Below are 23,622 nucleotides of genomic sequence, written 5' to 3' on the forward strand. Positions count from 1 at the left end.
GTGCCTCTGCCATTTCATCTCCAGATTTTGCGGATGTTTCGCTCGCACAAAAATGCCGGGCATCCAGGGGCCTCCAGAATGCAAGACTTGGTGGCTAGATGTGCTTGGTGGCCTTCCCTAGCAACAGACTGCAAGGAATATGTGAGAGAGTGTGCTGTGTGTGCGAGAAGCAAGCCCTCCCGTCTGACATCGGTGGGAACCTTGCAACCTTTGCCCACCCCAAGTGAGCCGTGGACCCATTTGTCCATGGATTTTGTAGGCGAGCTTCCTAGGTCTGAAGGCATGTCAGTCATCTGGGTGGTAGTCGACCATTTCAGCAAAATGGCCCATTTCGTGCCCTTGAAAGGACTCCCCTCTGCCCAGGAGTTAACATACATATATCCAGGCACATCGCCTCTAGTTAGGACATTAAATAAATTATTAGGGAAAGGGAGGTGCTGAAGGGGGTGTGGCTAGAAAACAGCAAAAATCTATTAACCCTTCGCACACTCACATGCAAATGTTCACACAATTGCATTCACAGATTCACTCATCCAGGCACAACTGTTATCCCTACAGCTAAATTAAAAGCCAGGGTTTTAGTTCACAGAAGAATGCATTCTTATGCTTAATCACCTATACTGCGCAGAAGTACCCAGGTAAACATAGGTGTCCTAACTCTGGCCCTGTAACATGCATAGTGCAGACATGCAAACACATTCATTGCATCAAACCTATCAATGGATTAGGAGCACACATCCTAACTTCCTCTCCTGGGAAAGACAGTGCATCTTACCAATCGCACAAGGGAGCTAATGTTATGTGTCCATGTGCACAATGCGCATACACCAGCATAAGCTGTCTGCATGCTGACAAACATACAGGGGAAGGGGGAGTGCACCGAATTGGACCCTAGCCACAGGGGTCAATGATAAGAATAAACATACATATATCCAGGCACATCGCCTCTAGTTAGGACATTAAATAAATTATTAGGGAAAGGGAGGTGCTGAAGGGGGTGTGGCTAGAAAACAGCAAAAATCTATTAACCCTTCGCACACTCACATGCAAATGTTCACACAATTGCATTCACAGATTCACTCATCCAGGCACAACTGTTATCCCTACAGCTAAATTAAAAGCCAGGGTTTTAGTTCACAGAAGAATGCATTCTTATGCTTAATCACCTATACTGCGCAGAAGTACCCAGGTAAACATAGGTGTCCTAACTCTGGCCCTGTAACATGCATAGTGCAGACATGCAAACACATTCATTGCATCAAACCTATCAATGGATTAGGAGCACACATCCTAACTTCCTCTCCTGGGAAAGACAGTGCATCTTACCAATCGCACAAGGGAGCTAATGTTATGTGTCCATGTGCACAATGCGCATACACCAGCATAAGCTGTCTGCATGCTGACAAACATACAGGGGAAGGGGGAGTGCACCGAATTGGACCCTAGCCACAGGGGTCAATGATAAGAATAAACATACATATATCCAGGCACATCGCCTCTAGTTAGGACATTAAATAAATTATTAGGGAAAGGGAGGTGCTGAAGGGGGTGTGGCTAGAAAACAGCAAAAATCTATTAACCCTTCGCACACTCACATGCAAATGTTCACACAATTGCATTCACAGATTCACTCATCCAGGCACAACTGTTATCCCTACAGCTAAATTAAAAGCCAGGGTTTTAGTTCACAGAAGAATGCATTCTTATGCTTAATCACCCATACTGCGCAGAAGTACCCAGGTAAACATAGTTACAGGGCCAGAGTTAGGACACCTATGTTTACCTGGGTACTTCTGCGCAGTATAGGTGATTAAGCATAAGAATGCATTCTTCTGTGAACTAAAACCCTGGCTTTTAATTTAGCTGTAGGGATAACAGTTGTGCCTGGATGAGTGAATCTGTGAATGCAATTGTGTGAACATTTGCATGTGAGTGTGCGAAGGGTTAATAGATTTTTGCTCTGCCCAGGAGTTGGCCGATCTCTTTGTCACCCACGTTTTCCGACTCCATGGCATTCCGGAAAACATAGTGTCAGATCGGGGAGTCCAATTCATTTCCAGATTTTGGAGGGCATTTTGCCAGCAAATGGGCATGGAACTGTCATTTTCGTCGGGCTACCACCCACAGATCACTGGTCAGACAGAAAGAACGAATCAATCATTGGAACAGTTCTTGAGGTGCTATGTGGCAGAGGCACAAAATGATTGGGTCAAATTTCTACCATATGCGGAATTTGCACACAATAATTTGAAGAGCTCTTCCTCCGGGTTCGCTCCGTTTCAGGTGGTAACTGGAAGGTTGCCCAAATTTTCCCCGTTACCAGTAGCCTCCACTCCGTTTCCAGCTTTGCAGGCTTGGCAAGAGTCATTCAGAACCACTTGGGGAATCGTAAAAAATAATTTGGAAAAGGCTTTTTAAAGTCAGAAAGGTCAGGCTGACAAAAGACGATCTGTTGAGTGGAAGTTCCAACCAGGAGACCTGGTCTGGGTGTCCACACGCCATTTAGCCCTGAAACAACCCTCGGCTAAGTTAGGTCCCAGGTTTGTGGGTCCTTTTGTTGTATCTAGGAAGATCAACAACGTCACGTATGCCATCGATCTTCCTGCCAGCATGCGTGGCGTAAGATCTTTTCACGTGTCACTACTTAAACCATCTGTCCACGTGGGTCCCATTCCTCCTCCTCCTGTGATGGTAGACGACCAACCTGAATATGAAGTAGAAAGGATTTTAGACTCACGGACAGTGCAGAATTCACTACAGTATCTGATGCACAGGAAGGGGTATGGTATGGAGGAGAGATCGTGGGTACCTGAGGGTCGCATGCATGCTGACAAACTGAAAGGTGAATTCCATGCTTTACATCCTGAAAAGCCTGGAAGGAGCTGTCCGGAGTCCACTCCTCGGGGGGGTACTGTGAAGAAACGCGGAAAAGCCGCCGCATGGACGCAAGATAAGGCGGCTGTTTCCGCTTCTGGCATAGAGGAATGCGGAGAAACCGGCACGTTTGACGCGGCGGTTTTTACGCATAGGCCTGCCTCTCTCAGTAAGGTGGGACGCGGAGAAAACACTGCACGCTCGGACAGCGTGGTGGCGGATTCCGCATCCCATACGGCGACTACATTACAACACAGGACTGGTGTGGCTGGGACTGATAGTCCACACTGGTTCAGGAGGACGCGTCCGCGCGCAGAGAGGCAGGGCTTTTATGGCAGCCAGAGGAAGGTCAGCTGACCAGGCCGGTCAGCTGACATTTGCAGCATCTTTCATTGGTCCAGCAATTAGGGAGGTGCTGGAGAGCACTGAAGTATATATACTGGATGCTGGTCATTCTCTGGTTGTCTGGCGTTGCGATCACTTCGTGGTAGCACTCAGACCTGTCTGTATCTGTGTTCTAGCATAGTTTCCAAAGGTGTTGACGGCCAAGGATCTCACACCTTAGCGTTAGGAAATTATACTGTATTATTTGTTATGACTTTCTGCCTGCCTGACTATTCTTCTGATTTCTGATTCTGTACCTTGCTATTTCTGATAACCTGTTGCCAACCTCGCTTGTTCCTGGACTCTGTATCTGCCTCCTGATTCTGTACCCTGCTATTCTGATACTCTGTTGCCGTACCCTGCCTGTTCATTGGATTCCGTATCTGTCTCCCGAATCTGTACCTTATCTGTCTGTGTGTTAACGACCTGGCTTGCCCGACCTCGAGAACTAGCCTTACTGTTAGAGTCAGTTCCCAGACCTGTTAGTGACACTCCCTCATTGGTGTCACTCACACTCTGTCCTTCCTCTCTCTGCTTAGCTCCTTCCCCGGGAGAGTCTAGGCCTCGGAAGGTACTTACTTCTGTGTGTACTCAAAGTATTACTGTTGCATTAACACTCACTCGTTGCTCAGGTGTCCAGAGGTTAGAATATATATCTGATTATCGGTGATACTGCAGATCATCAATAATCGGGTATATTCTGCATTGTCGGTGATACTGCAGTTCACCGGTAATCAGACCCTCTCTGTGTTACACCGATCGTTACAACCGCGCTCTCTGGAGAGAAAGCGTCGGTATTTCTGCGGGGAAGGTAGATCGGTGAATGGGAATTATATTCCCATTCACTGATCGGGGTGCTAGCGGCGGGCAGCGGGAGCGCGCCCGATCGCGCGCACCAGCCGGCGGCAGCAGCAGTGCCTATCTGGATGAGGAAGCTCGTCCAGATAGGCCGAACTGGTTATTTTAAAGCTATAATGGCCAAAAACTGACAAATAATGAATTTTCTCTCTTAGTTTCTCTTAATATTGCCATTAAAATGCATTTAGAATAAAATATTTCTTAGCAAAATGTACCACCCAAAGAAAGCCTGAATGGTGGTGGAAAAAACAAGATATAGATTATTTCATTGTGATAATTAGTGATAAAGTTATTGGTGAATGAATGGGAGGTAAAAATTGCTCGGATGCATAAGGTGAAAAAACACTAAAGGCTGAAGTGGTTAAAGACTATGGCTCAGTGCACACCAAAAACCTCTAGCAATTCTGTAAAACGCTAGAGGTTTTTAAAGCAGATTTCAGAGCGATTCTAGGCATGTTTTCTTAACATACTTGTGGGAGAGCTGGCAGGCACTCGAGGTAAGCTGCAATTAGCTGGCATGGATATAAAAACACCCAGTAAACCATGTGCTCAAGACATAGGCAAAGTGAATGCAAGCAGACTGGGAGAAAAGAAAAGTCTGGCACTATGGTTTATTCGTGCAGCAAGTAGCAAAAAAAGTGATGTAGCATACATTCAAAATGCAACATGTGCAGCTGAATGAGCATCAAATCAATAACATCACAGTACGTTGCGCTGTACCTGGGTGTGAGAAAGGTTGCTGGTGTGGGCGCCAAAAGGTGCACGGTCCTTACGACCGTTTCGCAAGGCGGCTGCCAAGCTTCATCTGAGGTGTGCACTCCTCAGATGAAGCTTGGTAGCCGCCTTGCGAAACGGTCGTAGGGACCGTGCACCTTTTGGCGCCCACACCAGCAACCTTTCTCACACCCAGGTACAGCGCAACGTACTGTGATGTTATTGATTTGATGCTCATTCAGCTGCACATGTTGCATTTTGAATGTATGCTACATCACTTTTTTTGCTACTTGCTGCACGAACTAACCATAGTGGTAGACTGTTCTTGTCTCCCAGTCTGCATGTTTTCTTAACATGCTTAGCGTTTTTTGGAGCGTTTTTGTGTAGCAGATAACAAATATTGTTACAATAAATTTGTTACAGAACAGCTTCTGTAACAAAAACGCCTGGAAAACCGCTCTGAAATAGCGCTTTTCAGAGCAGTTTTCCACTTTCCTATACTTTAACATTGAGGCAGAAACGCCACAGAAATCTAAAAAATGCTGCAGCCCCCGGGTTTGCATTTGTGGAAAAACGAGCCTCTCCGTTGCAGTGACCGGTATATAACACACAGGTGCAGTAAACATGAACAGGTATGCAATGATTGGTATTAAAAATGTGCAGCAGTCACACGCACAGGTACCGTGAACAGGTGCAGTGACTGTTATATAATATAACACTGTGTGCGGTCACGTAGGTAGGTGCACTGAACAGGTATGCAGGGATTGGTATTATAAATGTGCAGCTGTAAAGGTGGCCATACATGGTACATGTCCAATCATTTTTCCAGAAAAAAACGGGATAATCGTTCGAACTTCTTGATCGAAAAAAAAATATTTTCAACTTTCATTCAATTCGATCATTTAGATCGAATAAACTGGAAAATCGAACATTTTTATTGTATCGTGTATGGGCACCATAACACACACAGGCAACGTGAACAGGTGCAGTGACTGGTATATAATATAACACTGCTTGTGGTCATGTAGGTAGGTGCACTGATCAGGTATGCAGTGGTTGGTATAACAAATGTGCAGCTGTCACACACACAGGTACTGTGAACAGGTAGTCACTGATTGTGCTGGGCCTGGCAGTGGCACAGTAGGAATTACCAAGGGGCCAGGGGCCAGCTGCGCCTGACTGACAGGGCTGTATATGCAAGTGTCTGTGGGACACACACACACACACACACACACACACACACACACACACACACACACACACACACACACACACACACACACAAAATAGATCACAAGAACAACCATTAGCTCTCAAAAAGAGCTGTTGAGGGGTGCTTTTTAGCAATAAGTATCAGCAAGGAGCAAGCTTACAAGCCTAACAAGAGCCAAACTAAGCTTTTCCTATGTCTCTGCAGCAAGCTCTCCCTTCTCTAATTACTGCAGCCACATGAGTGAGTGAAATGGCTGACGCTGCCTGCCTTTTTCACGGTCGAACCGTTTGGGCCATCTCTATGTAAGGCCCAGAGTATAAAACAGATAGCTATTATCCTATTCTTAGCATACTGAAGTATTTCCCATTAACAGCCAACTCATAAACACACTTGAAAGGGACATTAGTAATTGTCCCTGCTACTCATACAGATAGATTGCCAAGTCCACTTTGCAGACTACACAGGAGCAAGTACTTGGGATAACAAATTTATCTTGAGGCAACAAATATTGACAAAATGTACATTTACAGAAATATGAAGTACTCTTGTCATTCTTGAAATATAAACTTTTTTTTTTTTTTTTTCTTACCTACCTCATGAGTATCTCAGTAAAAGTATTTCATAAGCTAAAAACAGCATTTTGTCAAAAAGGAATGAGTAATCGAATGTCTTAGCTAATGCACACAAAAAAAGCAAAATGTACTTGTTGAGCACTACAAATAGCTTCAAAGGATACCCAAAGTGACGTTTGACATGATGAGATAGACATGGGTATTTACAGTGCCTAGCACACAAATAACTATGCTGTGTTCCTTTTTTTCTTTCTCTGCCTGAAAGAGTTAAATATCAGGTATGTAATGGCTGACTCAGTCCTGACTCAGACAGGAAGTGACTACAGTGTGACCCTCACCGATTAGAAATTCCAACTATAAAACACTTTCCTAGCAGAAAATGGTTTCTGAGAGCAGGAAAGAGATAAAAGGGACAATAGTTCATAGATTTTATCTCTGGCATACTTCAATGAATGTGTCTGAGCAAAAACAGTAAAACAGTTAAAACTTAAAAAGTAGATTTAAACATAAAATAATACACTTTATAGAGAATTTATGTGTGCATCAAACCAAGGAACACCTGACAAATCTGGCTTTGCAAATTTGGCCTGATTGGCTACTCACGAGACATAGCTCATGCAAATATGCATTTGCTTTCGTATGCCAAAGTTTGCAGGGCTAAAACCAATACCTCAAAGCGGTTTCCCTGCGGGAATTAGTTCATGCTACATTAGCACTATCCAGGAGCGCCACGGGGAGGCTTCCCAATGCCCCCATACAACCGGGGGACCGCGGGGCTCCAAGCTCTCTCACTGCCTGGAAACCATAGCGGCATCCCGGAGGGGGAGGCTGAGAGGTGCAGACGACCCCCCATCAAGCGTGGCCAGCGCCAGGAAAAGCCGCCCGCACCTGCCTCCCAAAATTTGAAAACAGGAACTTACCTTAACGTCCATTGCGTTCTGCTACATGAGCACGACTGCAAACTTTGGCATGCAAAAGCAAATGCAAATGCATATTTGCATGAGCTATGTCTTGTGAGTAGCCAATCAGGCCAAATTTGCAAAGCCAGATTTGTCAGGTGTTACTTGGTTTGATGAACACATAAATTCTCGATAAAGTGTAGTGTTTCATTTCTATCCCCCTAAGGGTGGTGGATGGCTTGTTCTAGGAGGTGAGAGCCCTGGAGCGAGCTGTCTGCTCCTGCCCTCCGACCCCTTGGAGTGTTGTGTGAAAGCAAGCTCTGAGCTCCAAAGCTTGGAGTGGCCCATGGTTCACTCCTTTCACATGTGTTCGCTCCCAAGTCGTGCTCATGTCGCAGAACGCAATGGACGTTAAGGTAAGTGCCCGTTTTTAAATTTTGGGAGGCAGGTGTGGGCTGCTCTTCCCGGCGCTGGCCACGCTTGGGGGGAGTCGCCTGTACCTCCCAGCCTCCCCCTCCGAGATGCCGCTGTGGTTTCCAGGCAGTGAGAGAGCTTGGGGCCCTGCGGCACCCCAGTTGTATGGGGGCATTAGGAAGCCTCCCCGTGGTGCTCTTGGATAGTGCTAATGCAGCATGAACTAATTCCCACAGGGCAACCGCTTTGCGGTATTGGTTTTAACCCTGAAAACTTTGGCATGCGTAAGCAAATGCATATTTGCATGAGCAATGTCTCGTGAGTAGCCAATCAGGCCAAATTTGCAAAGTCAGATTTGTCAGGTGTTACTTGGTTTGATGCACACATAAATTCTCTATAAAGTGTAGTAAACATAAAATAAAACTGTGGAATATCTTAACCACTTGTCGACCGCCTACTTCATATTGGCGGCGGCAAAGTGGCAGCCCCAGGACCACGTAACGCAGATTGGCGTCAGGTCCTGGGGCACTCTCTGGCCGGGGATCGCGCGCTGGGATGCGCGCGCATCCGCCGGCAATAGGCTCCGCCCACCCGCGACGTCAACCCGCCGGCCAATCAGAAGCGCCGGCGGGTTGTTAACCCGACGATCGCTGGATAGGAAGCGTATAATACGCTTTGTAATGTTTACAAAGTGTATTATACAGGCTGCCTCCTGCCCTGGTGGTCCCAGTGTCCGAGGGACCACCAGGGCAGGCTGCAGCCACCCTAGTCTGCACCCAAACACACTGATCTGCCCCCCCCCTGCCCCCTGATCGCCCACAGTACCCCTCAGACCCCCCCCTGCCCACCCCCCAGACCACCGTTTGCACCCAATCACCCCCCTAATCACCCATCAATCACTCCCTGTCACTATCTGTCAACGCTATTTTTTTTTTTAGTCCCTAAACTGCCCCCTGCTCCCTCCTGATCACCCCCCACCCCTCAGATTCTCCCCAGACCCCCCCAGACCCTCCCCCCCCCCTGTGTACTGTATGCATCTATCCCCCCTGATCACCTGTCAATCACCCGTCAATCACCCCCTGTCACTGCCACCCATCAATCAGCCCCTAACCTGCCCCTTGCGGGCAATCTGATCACCCACCCACACCAATAGATCGCCCGCAGATCCGACATCAGATCACCTCCCAAATCTATTGTTTACATCTATTCTCTCCTCTAAACACCCACTAATTACCCATCAATCACCCATCAATCACCCCCTATCACCACCTGTCACTTTTACCCATCAGATTAGACCCTTGCGGGCACCCAATCACCCGCCCACACGCTCAGATTGCCCTCAAACCCCCCCTTATCGATTCGCCAGTGCATTATTTACATCCGTTCTTCCCTGTAATAACCCACTGATCACCTGTCAATCACCCCCTGTCACTGCCACCCATCAATCACCCCCTGTCACTGCCACCCATCAATCAGCCCCTAACCTGCCCCTTGCGGGCAATCTGATCACCCACCCACACCAATAGATCGCCCGCAGATCCGACATCAGATCACCTCCCAAATCTATTGTTTACATCTATTCTCTCCTCTAAACACCCACTAATTACCCATCAATCACCCATCAATCACCCCCTATCACCACCTGTCACTGTTACCCATCAGATTAGACCCTTGCGGGCACCCAATCACCCGCCCACACGCTCAGATTGCCCTCAGACCCCCGCCTTATCAATTGGCCAGTGCAATATTTACATCTGTTATTCCCTGTAATAACCCACTGATCACCTGTCAATCACCCATCAATCACCCCCTGTCATTGCCACCCATCAATCACCCCCTGTCACTGCCACCCATCAATCAGCCCCTAACCTGCCCCTTGCGGGCAATCTGATCACCCACCCACACCAATAGATCGCCCGCAGATCCGACATCAGATCACCTCCCAAGTGCAGTGTTTACATCTCTTCTCTCCTCTAAACACCCACTAATTACCCATCAATCACCCCCTATCACCACCTGTCACTGTTACCCATCAGATTAGACCCTAATCTGCCCCTTGCGGGCACCCAATCACCCACCCACACGCTCAGATTGCCCTCAGACCCCTGCCTTATCAATTCGCCAGTGCAATATTTACATCTGTTATTCCCTGTAATAACCCACTGATCACCTGTCAATCACCCATCAATCACCCCCTGTCACTGCCACCCATCAATCACCCCCTGTCACTGCCACCCATCAATCAGCCCCTAACCTGCCCCTTGCGGGCAATCTGATCACCCACCCACACCAATAGATCGCCCGCAGATCCGACATCAGATCACCTCCCAAGTGCAGTGTTTACATCTCTTCTCTCCTCTAAACACCCACTAATTACCCATCAATCACCCCCTATCACCACCTGTCACTGTTACCCATCAGATTAGACCCTAATCTGCCCCTTGCGGGCACCCAATCACCCGCCCACACCTCAGAACACCCTCAGACCCCAGCCCTGATCACCTCGCTAGTGCATTGCTTGCATCTATTTCCCCCCTCTAATCACACCTTGAGACACCCATAAATCACCTCCTGTCACCCCCTAGCACACCTACCCATCAGATCAGGCCCTAATTTGCCCCATGTGGGCTCCTGATCACTCGGCCAAACCCTCAGATCCCCCTCAGACCCCCTTCCGATCACCTCCCCAGTGCATTGATTGCATCTATTTTCCCCTCTAACCGCCCCCTGAGACACCCATCAATCACCTCCTGTCACCCCCCTAGCACTCCTATCCATCAGATCAGGCCCAATACATCCTGTCATCTAAGAGGCCACCCTGCTTATGACTGTTTCCACAAAATTTGCCCCCTCATAGACCACCTGTCATCAAAATTTGCAGATGCTTATACCCCTGAACAGTCATTTTGAGAAATTTGGTTTCCAGACTACTCACAGTTGTGGGCCCGTAAAATGCCAGGGCAGTATAGGAACCCCACAAGTGACCCCATTTTAGAAAGAAGACACCCCAAGGTATTCTGTTAGGTGTATGATGAGTTCATAGAAGATTTTATTTTTTGTCAAAAGTTAGCGGAAATTGGATTTTTATAGTTTTTTTCACAAAGTGTCATTTTTCACTAACTTGTGACAAAAAATAAAATCTTCTATGAACTCACCATACTCCTAACGGAATACCTTGGGGTGTCTTCTTTCTAAAATGGGGTCACTTGTGGGGTTCCTATACTGCCCTGGCATTTTAGGGGCCCTAAACCGTGGGGAGTAGTCTAGAAAACAAATGCCTCAAAATGACCTGTGAATAGGACGTTGGGCCCCTTAGCGCACCTAGGCTGCAAAAAAGTGTCACACATGTAGTATCGCCATACTCAGGAGAAGTAGTATAATGTGTTTTGTGGTGTATTTTTACACATACCCATGCTGGGTGGGAGAAATCTCTCTGTAAATGGACAATTGTGTGTAAAAAAAAATAAAAAATGTGTCATTTACAGAGATATTTCTCCCACCCAGCATGGTTATATGTAAAAATACACCACAAAACACATTATACTACTTCTTCTGAGTACGGCGATACCACATGTGTGACACTTTTTTGCAGCCTAACTGTGCTAAGGGGCCCAAAGTCCAATGAGTACCTTTAGGATTTCACAGGTCATTTTGAGACATTTGGGTTCAAGACTACTCCTCACGGTTTAGGGCCCCTAAAATGCCAGGGCAGTATTGGAACCCCACAAATGACCCCATTCTAGAAAGATGACACCCCAAGGTATTCTGTTAGGTGTATGATGAGTTCATAGAAGATTTTATTTTTTGTCAAAAGTTAGCGGAAATTGGATTTTTATAGTTTTTTTCACAAAGTGTCATTTTTCACTAACTTGTGACAAAAAATAAAATCTTCTATGAACTCACCATACCCCTAATGGAATACCTTGGGGTGTCTTCTTTCTAAAATGGGGTCACTTGTGGGGTTCCTATACTGCCCTGGCATTTTAGGGGCCCTAAACCGTGAGGAGTAGTCTAGAATCCAAATGCCTCAAAATGACCTGTGAATAGGACGTTAGGCCCCTTAGCGCACCTAGGTTGCAAAAAAGTGTCACACATGTGGTATCGCCGTACTCAGAAGAAGTAGTATAATGTGTTTTGGGGTGTATTTTTATACATACCCATGCTGGGTGGGAGAAATCTCTCTGTAAATGGACAATTGTGTGTAAAAAAAATCAAATAATTGTCATTTACAGAGATATTTCTCCCACCTAGCATCTGTATGTGTAAAAATACACCCCAAAACACATTATACTACTTCTCCTGAGTACGGCGGTACCACATGTGTGGCACTTTTTTGCACCCTAAGTGCGCTAAGGGGCCCAAAGTCCAATGAGTACCTTTAGGATTTCACAGGTCATTTTGCGACATTTGGTTTCAAGACTACTCCTCACGGTTTAGGGCCCCTAAAATGCCAGGGCAGTATAGGAACCCCACAAATGACCCCATTTTAGAAAGAAGACACCCCAAGGTATTCCGTTAGGAGTATGGTGAGTTCATAGAAGATTTTATTTTTGTCACAAGTTAGCGGAAAATGACACTTTGTGAAGAAAAACAATTAAAATCAATTTCCGCTAACTTGTGACAAAAAAAAAAATCTTCTATGAACTCACCATACTCCTAATGGAATACCTTGGGGTGTCTTCTTTCTAAAATGGGGTAATTTGTGGGATTCCTATACTGTCCTGGCATTTTAGGGGCCCTAAACCGTGAGGAGCAGTCTTGAAACGAAATTTCTCAAAATGACCTGTGAAATCCTAAAGGTACTCATTGGACTTTGGGCCCCTTAGCGCAGTTAGGGTGCAAAAAAGTGCCACACATGTGGTATCGCCGTACTCAGGAGAAGTAGTATAATGTGTTTTGGGGTGTATTTTTCCACATACCCATGCTGAGTGGGAGAAATATCTCTATAAATTGACAATTGTGTGTAAAAAAAATAAAAAAATTGTCATTTACGGAGATATTTCTCCCACCCAGCATGGGTATGTGTAAAAATACACCCCAAAACACATTATACTACTTCTCCTGAGTACGGCAATACCACATGTGTGGCACTTTTTTGCAGCCTAACTGCGCTAAGGGGCCCAAAGTCCAATGAGCATCTTTAGGCTTTACAGGGGTGCTTACAATTAGGCACCCCCCAAAATGCCAGGACAGTGAACACACCCCACAAATGACCCCATTTTGGAAAGTAGACACTTCAAGGTATTCAGAGAGGAGCATAGTGAGTCCGTGGCAGATTTCATTTTTTTTTTGTCGCAAGTTAGAAGAAATGGAAACTTTTTTTTTTTTTTTCCTGTCACAAAGTGTCATTTTCCGCTAACTTGTGACAAAAAATAAAATCTTCAATGAACTCACCATGCCTCTCACTGAATACTTTGGGATGTCTTCTTTCCAAAATGGGGTCATTTGGGGGGTATTTGTACTATCCTGGAATTTTAGCCCCTCATGAAACCTGACAGGTGCGCAGAAAAGTCAGAGATGCTTGAAAATGGGAAAATTCACTTTTTGCACCATAGTTTGTAAACGCTATAACTTTTACCCAATCCAATAAATATACACTGAATGGTTTTTTTTTTTATCAAAGACATGTAGCAGAATAACTTTCGCGCTCAAATGTATAGGAAATTTTACTTTATTTGAAAAATGTCAGCACAGAAAGTTAAAAAAGTAATTTTTTTGACAAAATTCATGTCTTTTTGATGAATATAATAAAAAGTAAAACTCGCAGCAGCAATCAAATAGCACCAAAAGAAAGCTGTATTAGTGACAAGAAAAGGAGGTAAAATTCATTTAGGTGGTAGGTTGTATGACTGAGCAATAAACCGTGAAAGCTGCAGTGGTCCGAATGGAAAAAAAGGCTCTGGTCCTTAAGGGGTTTTATGACTGCAGTCCTTAAAGAGACTCTGTAACAAATTGTTTATCTTTATTTCTTCTATGCTATAAATTCCTATGCCTTTTCTAATGTGGTCTGGCTTACTGCAGCTTTTCCTAATTGCACAGTAGCTGTGTTATCTCTGTTATATGATCTAATCTTCTCTCTATAGTCGGCACAGTCAGGCTGAGGCAGTCAGACTGGAATGTGCAGGGCTGCTTGTGATTAGCTAGAAGCTGTACACACCCCCTGCAGGCTCTGTGTGACTAACACACTCTGCTTAGCTGAGCCTATTAGAAGCTGGTTAGTTTGTTTGTAAACACTGCCTAAAACTGGCAATTACAAGCCAGGTTTGCAGCAGAGAATGGCAGAAACAGCACAGAGGGGACCAGGAGCACATAATGAATAGAATGGTATGCTTTTTATTGTAAGAATTTCAGAGTACAGATTCTCTTTAAGTGGTTAAAAAGTAATTTTTAGGAGAAGGAAGATAGATACAGTAGTTTATTTCATTAGTTTATTTTCGCTTAGGGTGTCCTTTAAGTAAAAAAAAAAAAAAAAAAAAAAAAAAGACAAAACACAAAACAAAAATAATTGAAACATAAATGCACAAAATGTATGCAATGTATTATTTATTTATTATTTATTTATTTATTGTATGTATAAAGCGCCAACATATTATGCAGTGCTGGACATTCGTTTAGGTTACAGACAATATTTAGGGGTGACATACAGCAATATGACAATACAGGAATACAAGAAAACCAGATCACACAGCACAATATGAGTACAAGGTAATGCTTAGTCAGTCACTGGAGGGGAGCATGGAGATTAGGCAACTTAGGTTCACTCAGATGCATAGCATGGGTTCACAGTAATGGAGGTGCATGATCAGGTAGGACACAAAAGGAGGAGGACCCTGCCCAAAGGCTTACAATCTAGAGGGAGAGGTAAGGACACGAAAGGTAGGGGACCAGATTTCAGCTGTGGGTTTAGAGCACTTGTGAGGGGTAGTAGGCCAGAATGAAAAGGTGAGTTTTGAGGGCCTTCTTGAAGATGTTGAAGGAGGGGGCTGCCCTAACGGATGGAGGTAGGGAGTTCCATAGTGTTGGAGCAGCTCTTGAGAAGTCCTGGAGGCATGCATGGGACTGGGTGATGCGGGGGGCGGTTAGGCGAAGTTCATTGGAAGAGCAGAGTGAGCGGCTAGGTGTGTACCTCTGAGTAAGATCAGAAATGTAGTTTGGACAGGTTTTGTGGACGGATTTGTAAGTCAGACACAATATCTTGAATCTGATTCTGGACTGGATAGGAAGCCAGTGGAGGGATTCAAGGAGGGAATCCGCCCTGGTGGAGCGATGGGAGCAGTGGATAATTCTGGCTGCCGCATTCATGATGGACTGCAGTGGGGCTATTCGGGTCATAGGGAGACCAGACAGCAGGGCATTGTAGTAGTCAAGGCAAAAAATTATGAGGGCATGGATGAGGAGTTTGGTGGTGGCAGAGGTCAGGAAAGGGCGAATCTTACAGATGTTACGAAGGTGGAAGTTGCAGGACTTTGTAATTATTATATTTTAAATTTATACCATTGTATGCAGTACTTGTATTATGTGTTCCTTGTGTTTCACATAACCAAATTAACCACCCTGGCGTTCTGATTAAATCGCCAGGGTGGCTGCGGGAGGGTTTTTTTTAAATAAAAAAAAAACTATTTCATGCAGCCAACTGAAAGTTGGCTGCATGAAAGCCCACTAGAGGGCGCTCCAGAGGCGATCTTCCGATCGCCTCCGGCGCCCAGAATAAACAAGGAAGGCCGCAATGAGCGGCCTTCCTTGTTTTGCTTATATCGTCGCCATAGCGACGAGCGGAGTGACGTCAGCCGACGTCCTGACGTCAGCCGCCTCCGATCCAGCCCTTAGCGCTGGCCGGAACTTTTTGTTCCGGCTGCGCAGGGCTCAGGCGGCTAGGGGGGCCCTCTTTCGCCGCTGCTCGCGGCGAATCGCCGCAGAGCGGCGGCGATCAGGCAGCACACGCGGCTGGCAAAGTGCCGGCTGCGTGTGCTGCTTTTTATTTCATTAAAATCGGCCCAGCAGGGCCTGAGCGGCAGCCGCTGGCGGTGTTGGACGAGCTGAGCTCGTCCAGACCGCTCAGCTGGTTAAAGGACCACTACATGCGAAAATCCTTAAATTTAAAATACCTGTAAACGTATACAAATGAGAAGTAAGTTTCTTTCTGAAGTAAAATGAGCCATACATTTCTATTTTCCTTTTGCTGCTGTCACTAAAAGCAGGTAGTAGAAACCTGACAGAACCGAAATCTCCTCATGGGGGATTCTCAAGGTTTTCTTTATTTTCAAAAGCACTTAGTAAATGGCAGTTGCTCCTTCCAACTGCCAAGAAAGAGTGCAGTGAGCAGAGAGGCTGGGCAGCATCTTTGTATAAATCCTTTTCAGGCCTAGTGCACCGAGCGGTTTTGATAGCGTATTTAGAACCACTTACGGATGTGGAAACGCTTAGGTAATATATTTCAATGGGCTGGTGCACACCAGAGCGGGAGGCATTTTGCAGAAACACATACTTACGGGCTGCAGCATTTTTTGGATTTCGGAGGCGTTTCTGCCTCCAATGTTAAGTATAGGAAAAACGAGCGGTTTTCCAGGCGTTTTTGTTACAGTAGCTGTTCAGTAACAGCTTTACTGTAACAATATCTGTAATCTGCTACACAAAAAACGCTACACAAAACCGCAAAATGCTAGCAAAACGCTAGCAAAACGCTTCATAATAATAAGAAAAAAACGCTTCAAATACCGCTAGCTTTTTGCGGATCTACTAGCAGTTTTTGGTGTGCACTAGGCCTCAGAGAGTGTCTTTATAAACAATAAAGGCCATGCTGAGAATCCCCCATGAGGAGCTGGACTAGTTGAAGACCTGGATTTATACCGCCTAATGTACAGTGGGTTGCAAAAGTATTCGGCCCCCTTGAAGTTTTCCACACTTTGTCATATTACTGCCACAAACATGAATCAATTTTATTGGAATTCCACATGAAAGACCAACACAAAGTGGTGTACACGTGAGAAGTGGAACGAAAATCATACATGATTCCAAACATTTTTTACAAATAAATAACTGCAAAGTGGTGTGTGCATAATTATTCGGCCCCCTTTGATCTGAGTGCAGTCAGTTGCCTATAGACATTGCCTGATGAGTGCTAATGACTAAATAGAGTGCACCTGTGTGTAATCTAATGTCAGTACAAATACAGCTGCTCTGTGATGGCCTCAGAGGTTGTCTAAGAGAATATTGGGAGCAACAACACCGTGAAGTCCAAAGAACACACAAGACAGGTCAGGGATAAAGTTATTGAGAAATTTAAAGCAGGCTTAGGCTGCAAAAAGATTTCCAAAGCCTTGAACATCCCACGGAGCACTGTTCAAGCGATAATTCAGAAATGGAAGGAGTATGGCACAACTGTAAACCTACCAAGACAAGGCCGTCCACCTAAACTCACAGGCCGAACAAGGAGAGCGCTGATCAGAAATGCAGTCAAGAGGCCCATGGTGACTCTGGACGAGCTGCAGAGTTCTACAGCTCAGGTGGAGACTCTGTCCATAGGACAACTATTAGTCATGCACTGTACAAAGTTGGCCTTTATGGAAGAGTGGCAAGAAAAAATCCATTGTTAACAGAAAGCATAAGAAGTCCCGTTTGCAGTTTGCCACAAACCATGTGGGGGACACAACAACCATGTGGAAGAAGGTGCTCTGGTCAGATGAGACCAAAATGGAACTTTTTGGCCAAAATGCAAAACGCTATGTGTGGCAGAAAACGAACACTGCACATCACTCTGAACACACCATCCCCACTGTCAAATATGGTGGAGGCAGCATCATGCTCGGGGGGTGCATCTCTTCAGCAGGGACAGGGAAGCTGGTCAGAGTTGATGGGAAGATGGATGGAGCCAAATACAGGGCAAACTTGGAAGAAAACCTCTTGGAGACTGCAAAAGACTTGAGACTGGGGTGGAGGTTCACCTTCCAGCAGGACAATGACCCTAAACATAAAGCCAGGGCAACAATGGAATGGTTTAAACAAAACATATCGATGTTGGCCCAGTCAAAGTCCAGATCTAAATCCAATTGAGAATCTGTGGCAAGATCTGAAAAAACTGCTGTTCACAAACACTGTCCATCTAATCTGACTGAGCTGGAGCTGTTTTGCAAAGAAGAATGGGCAAGGATTTCAGTCTCTAGATGTGCAAAGCTGGTAGAGACATACCCTAAAAGACTGGCAGCTGTAATTGCAGCAAAAGATGGTTCTACAAAGTATTGACTCAGGGGGCTGAATAATTACGCACACCCCACTTTGCAGTTATTGATTTGTAAAAAATGTTTGGAATGATGTATGATTTTTGTTCCACTTCTCACATGTACACCACTTTGTATTGGTCTTTCACGTGGAATTCCAATAAAATGTATGCATGTCTGTGGCAGTAATGTGACAAAATATGGAAAACTTCAAGGGGGCCGAATACTTTTGCAAGCCACTGTAATGGTGGCCACTAATGATCCAATCTTTTTCATCCAATCTTACCAGATCTATGTAGTATAAGGGTAAAGTGAGTGAATATACTGAATGGATACTTCAGGCAGTTACCCTATATTATATAGAAATTGTAAGATTGGATGAAAAAGATTGGATCATTAGTGGCCAGCTTTAGAGACAGTGAGAGAGGAAAAAAGTATTACTCTGGAAAAAACTTTGAATTTGTATGTGTTTACAGATGTTTTCAATTTTACAATTTTTTGCGATAGTGGTCCTTTAATGTTAAACCTACATATTCCACTGTGAATGTCAAAGCCACTACTCTAATCCTTCCATGCTGACTAGTGCTAATAAGCTAGTGAGAATGGCACACAAAGGTCAATTTATACGTTATTAGTATTACTGCTGACAATATATGCTATAAAATGTATTTACTGAGAAAGATGCTTTTGGTTTGTAAACAGTTATTGTTTAAATAAAAAGGTTTCAGTTCTCAGTACGGAAACATTTTGTCTCCATCATGTGATACTTCTCTGAAGAAGTAGCTCTTTCAGTCTCCTAATTAGCTCTAATGAGTCAGCCTGCACAGAATAGATTAGCTCAGATCTGCCCTGACAAAGTACTTCTGTCAACCTATCAATAGAGATGTCCCGAACGGTTTGCCCGGCGAACTTCCGTTGTTCGCGATCGCGGAGAACCGCAAACTTTTCCGGAAGTTCGGTTCGCTCCCATAGTGCATCATGAGGGTCAACTTTGACCCTCTACATCACAGTCTGCAGGCACATTGTAGCCAATCAGGCTACACTCCCTCCTGGAGCCCGCTCCCCCTTATAAAAGGCAGGCAGCGTCAGGCTTTGGACTCACTCGTGTGCCTGCAGTAATTAGAGAAGGGATAGCTTCTGCAGACTCTCATAGGGAAAGCTTAGTTAGGCTCTTGTAGGCTTGTTAGCTTGCGCCTTGCTGATTTTAATTGCTAAAAAAAGCACCCCTCAAGAGCTAATCTTGTTCTTGTAATCCATTTTCCTACTGTGTGTGCCACTGCCAGGCTCAGCACATTCAGTGACTACTACCTGTGTGTGTGACAGGTGCACATTGTAATACCCACTGCATATACCTACTTGTTGTTCACTGTGCACCCCCCCCCCACACCTACGTGAGTGCACGCAGTGTCACTGTGCCTGTCCGGTACCTGTCTGTGTGTAACAGGTGCACATTGTAATACCCACTGCATATACCTACCTGTTGTTCACTGTGCACCCACCAAACTACGTGAGCGCACGCAGTGTCACTGTGCCTGTCCGGTACCTGTCTGTGTGTGACAGGTGCGCATTGTAATACCCACTGCATATACCTACCTGTTGTTCACTGTGCACCCACCCACCTACGTGAGAGCATGCAGTGTCACTGTCACTGTCCGGGACCTGTCTGTGTGTGACGGGTGCACATTGTAATACCCACTGCATATACCTACCTGTTGTTCACTGTGCACCCACCTACCTACGTGAGCGCACGCAGTGTCACTGTGCCTGTCCGGTACCTGTCTGTGTGTGACAGGTGCACATTGTAATGCCAACTGCATATACCTACCTGTTGTTCACTGTGCACTCACCCACCTACGTGAGTGCACGCAGTGTCACTGTGCCTGTCCGGTACCTGTCTGTGTGTGACAGGTGCACATTGTAATACCCATCACTGCATATACCTACCTGCTGTTGTTCACTTCAGTGCACCCACCTACCTATGTGAGTGCACGCAGTGTCACTGTGCCTGTCCGGTACCTGTCTGTGTGTGACAGGTGCACATTGTAATACCCACTGCATATACCAACCTGTTGTTCACTGTGCACCCACCCACCTGTGTGAGCGCATGCATGTCACTGTGCCTGTCCGGTACCTGTCTGTGTGTGCCAGGTGCACATTGTAATACCCATCACTGCATATACCTACCTGCTGTTTTTCACTTCAGTGCACCCACCTACCTATGTGAGCGCACGCAGTGTCACTGTGCCTGTCTGGTACCTGTCTGTGTGTGACAGGTGCACATTGCAATACCCATCACTGCATATACCTACTACCAGTTGTTCACCTCAGTGCACCCACCCACCTACATGAGTGCACGCAGTGTGATATACCACTCCGTGCATACCTGTTAACTGCACCTGTGTGACTGCACATTGAATTACTCAAGTCAGTGCATACCTTTCACTTCATCCCCCCCAATATGGACAAAACAGACAAAATAGGTAGAGGCAGAGGTAGAGGCAGACCCAGCGGAAGGCCACCCGGCAGGTCTGTGCGAGGTCGTGGTGATGTGATTTCGTGTGGCCCTGGACCAAAGTACAGTGCTCAAAAGAAGGCACGCCCCATCAACTCCCAAGATTGTCAGGACGTGTTTGACTATTTAACACAGAACACCTCATCTTCCACAGCCACCGGTGCTACTACAAGCACCACATCTGCTACATATGACAGTTCGCTGCACAGTTGGTCCGCTGCACAGCCACGTACTCCCTGCTTGCCATCGGTCACCAGGTTGACCCAATGGGCTGTGTAAGTAATGTACTTGCCCTGACCATGTTTGGCAGACCAGGCATCCGTGGTCAGGTGGACCCTTGACCCAACGCTGTGTGCCAGAGATGACACACCTTACCTCTCAACTTCACGGTACAGTTTGGGTATCGCCTTTTTAGAGAAATAATAGCGGCCTGGCATCTTCCACTGCGGTGTCCCAATGGCCACAAATTTACGGAAGTCCTCAGAGTCTACCAGCTGGTATGGTAACAGCTGGCGAGCTAACAGTTCCGCCAAGCCAGCTGTCAGACGCCGGGCAAGGGGGTGACTGGCAGAAATTTGCTTCTTTTGCTCAAAGATTTCCTTCACAGACACCTGGCTGCTGTGGGCAGAGGAGCAGGAACCGCTCAAGGTCAGAGGCGGAGTGGAGGAGGATGGCGGTAGTAAAGTCGATCAGTGGTTGCCTAATGGTAACCCTGGTTTGTGAGTATTAATATTTACTCTATCTAGTAACCATTTACCAGTACATATTACACTATTGGGGCTCTTGGTGTTCCTTGTTTTTATAGACATTGCCTGATATCACTGAGGAAGAGCAATTTTGCCATGGTGCGCACCAGTCCAGCACTGCCGTCACAACACAAACAGCTGTTTGCGGTGCGTTACACAGTGAGTTTGGTGTGTCAGTGCGAAGCAGTACTCTAATTACACTCCCTGATTCATGTATACACATGCAAGATGTTTTAAAGCACTTTAGGCCTGCAATTTTGCATTCAATGTGATTTCTGCCCTTAAAACGCTGCTTTGCGTCAAATCCAGATTTTTCCCCGGGACTTTTGGCGAAACATCTTTTCCATCATCGCTGGAATTCGACCTTCCTTATGTTCTCTCGCCTGCTAGAATAGGAGAAAGCCGTCACCCAGTACCTCTACAATTTCAGTAGAAGGACACAATCTGGGGAGATGGGGATGTTCTGGCCCAACAACTGGACACTCATGCAAAATGCATGCAGGCTCATGCGGCCGTTTGAGGAGATACCAACCTGGTGAGTCGAAGTGAAGGCACCATCAGCGACTTGATCCCGTACGCTTACTTCTTGGAGCGTGCCATGCGTAGAGTGGTGGATCAAGCTGTGGAGGAGCGTGAAGAGGAACAGTTACGGGAGGAAGCGTTGTGGGAACAATTATCATCAGAACCAGATGTTTCCTCAACACCTGTGGCAGCACAGAGTGGGGAGGAGGAGGAAGAGTCGTGTGGGGAAGAGGAGTCAGGCTCGGATGATGAGGAAGGTGTTTCTTTAAAGGTGGAGGAGTAACAAAAGTGTTCAGTACCTCACCTTTATCAAAATGAATGAGGCATGGATCCCGGAGGCCTGCTGCCCGCTCCAAGACTACAGTAAGTCAGTCCCCACACACAGCATCTCTGCCTGCACGCCGTGTGACTGCCTGCCCCAAGACCTCTGCCCGCAGGCTGCTTGACTGCCTTCTCCACCACCACCAACAGGGTCCAGGACTCCATGTGGATTCCTGAATTTTTAAGTCCGCTATATTAATTTTTCTGGTGCGTGTACATGCCTGCCTAATTTTTCTGGCTGCACTGCAGCTGCAACAACAAAACAAAAGGCATGTACATGTGCCAATTCCCCTTCGTGATCGTTACCTTACCACGGTGAAGGGGCTTGCGTATCACAATGAAGCAATGACCGACGGCTATCTGAGTGTCTCGGGGGGGGGGGGGGGGGGGCACACCCAAGATAATAAGGTCATTGCTTCATTGTGGACAGACCAAATTTGATCAGCTGGACAGTCACTGTTGTTCTATCATTGAGCTACCACAGCCCGGCGACCATATGTGCTTGAAAACCGCCACGGCCTGCACTCTGGCCATGGTGCGCACCAGTCCAGCACAGCCGTCACAACACAAACAGCTGTTTGCGGTGCGTTACACAGTGATTTTGGTGTGTCAGCGTAGAGCAGTACTCTAATTACACTCCCTGATTAATGTATACACATGCAAGATGTTTTAAAGCACTTTAGGCCTGCAATTTAGCATGCAAAGTGATTTCTGCCCTTACAACGCTGCTTTGCGTCAAATCCAGATTTTCCCCCGGGACTTTTAGCCTCTATCCCACTCCGCCATGCCCCCCTCCAGGTGTTAGACCCCTTGAAACATCTTTTCCATCACTTTTGTGGCCAGCATAAGTGTTTCTAGTTTTCAAAGTTCGCCTCCCCATTGCAGTCTATTGCGGTTCGTGAAAGTTCGGGGCCATCTCTATCTATCAAAGTTGCTTTAGTGACTAAAGGTGGCCATACAATTATAGATTTGCAGCAGATTCGACCATCAGATAGATTTCTGTCAAGTCAAATCTGACCGGAATCTATCTGATGTGTGCCACACACTAGGAACAAATTTCCTATAGATTTCACAATGAAATCAATTGGCAATCTATCTAAATGCATTATTGGACCATTAGATCCAATGCAACTCTATGGGCCATGAATCTGCTACCAGCAGCAGATCGACCTAGATTTTCCATCCTGTCAGATAGATCAAATCCATCGAAATCGGCCACAAATCCATAAATAGATTTGATAGAATCGATTTCTGATCGATCGCCCCAATTCTATGGAATCGATCGATCGCTAAAAATCGACCAGTGTATGGGCCCTTTAAGATTCACTTATAAAAGTAGAATTGGCTAAAGCTCCCCATACACTTGCTTGATTTTCTCA

The 23,622-nt window shown here is 46.0% G+C and overlaps 1 protein-coding gene across 4 annotated transcripts in view; it reads right to left on the reverse strand.

Moving 5' to 3' along the window:
- LOC137545747 (vitamin D3 receptor-like) overlaps window positions 1–21,973 on the reverse strand; it is a 310,410-nt gene extending 288,437 nt beyond the window's left edge. For all 4 annotated transcript variants that reach the window (XR_011026093.1, XR_011026091.1, XR_011026092.1 and 1 more), the window contains exon 1: window positions 21,933–21,973. Coding sequence is in view for 1 of the 4 variants with exons in the window: in XM_068267321.1 (XP_068123422.1) it covers window positions 21,933–21,958 (26 nt within the window). In the remaining 3 variants the exon portion in view is untranslated. The remainder of the gene's footprint in view (window positions 1–21,932) is intronic.
- Window positions 21,974–23,622: the final 1,649 nt, after the last annotated feature.

This window comes from Hyperolius riggenbachi, chromosome 2 (genome assembly GCF_040937935.1).
Source record: "Hyperolius riggenbachi isolate aHypRig1 chromosome 2, aHypRig1.pri, whole genome shotgun sequence".
Taxonomy (NCBI): Eukaryota; Metazoa; Chordata; class Amphibia; order Anura; family Hyperoliidae; genus Hyperolius; species Hyperolius riggenbachi.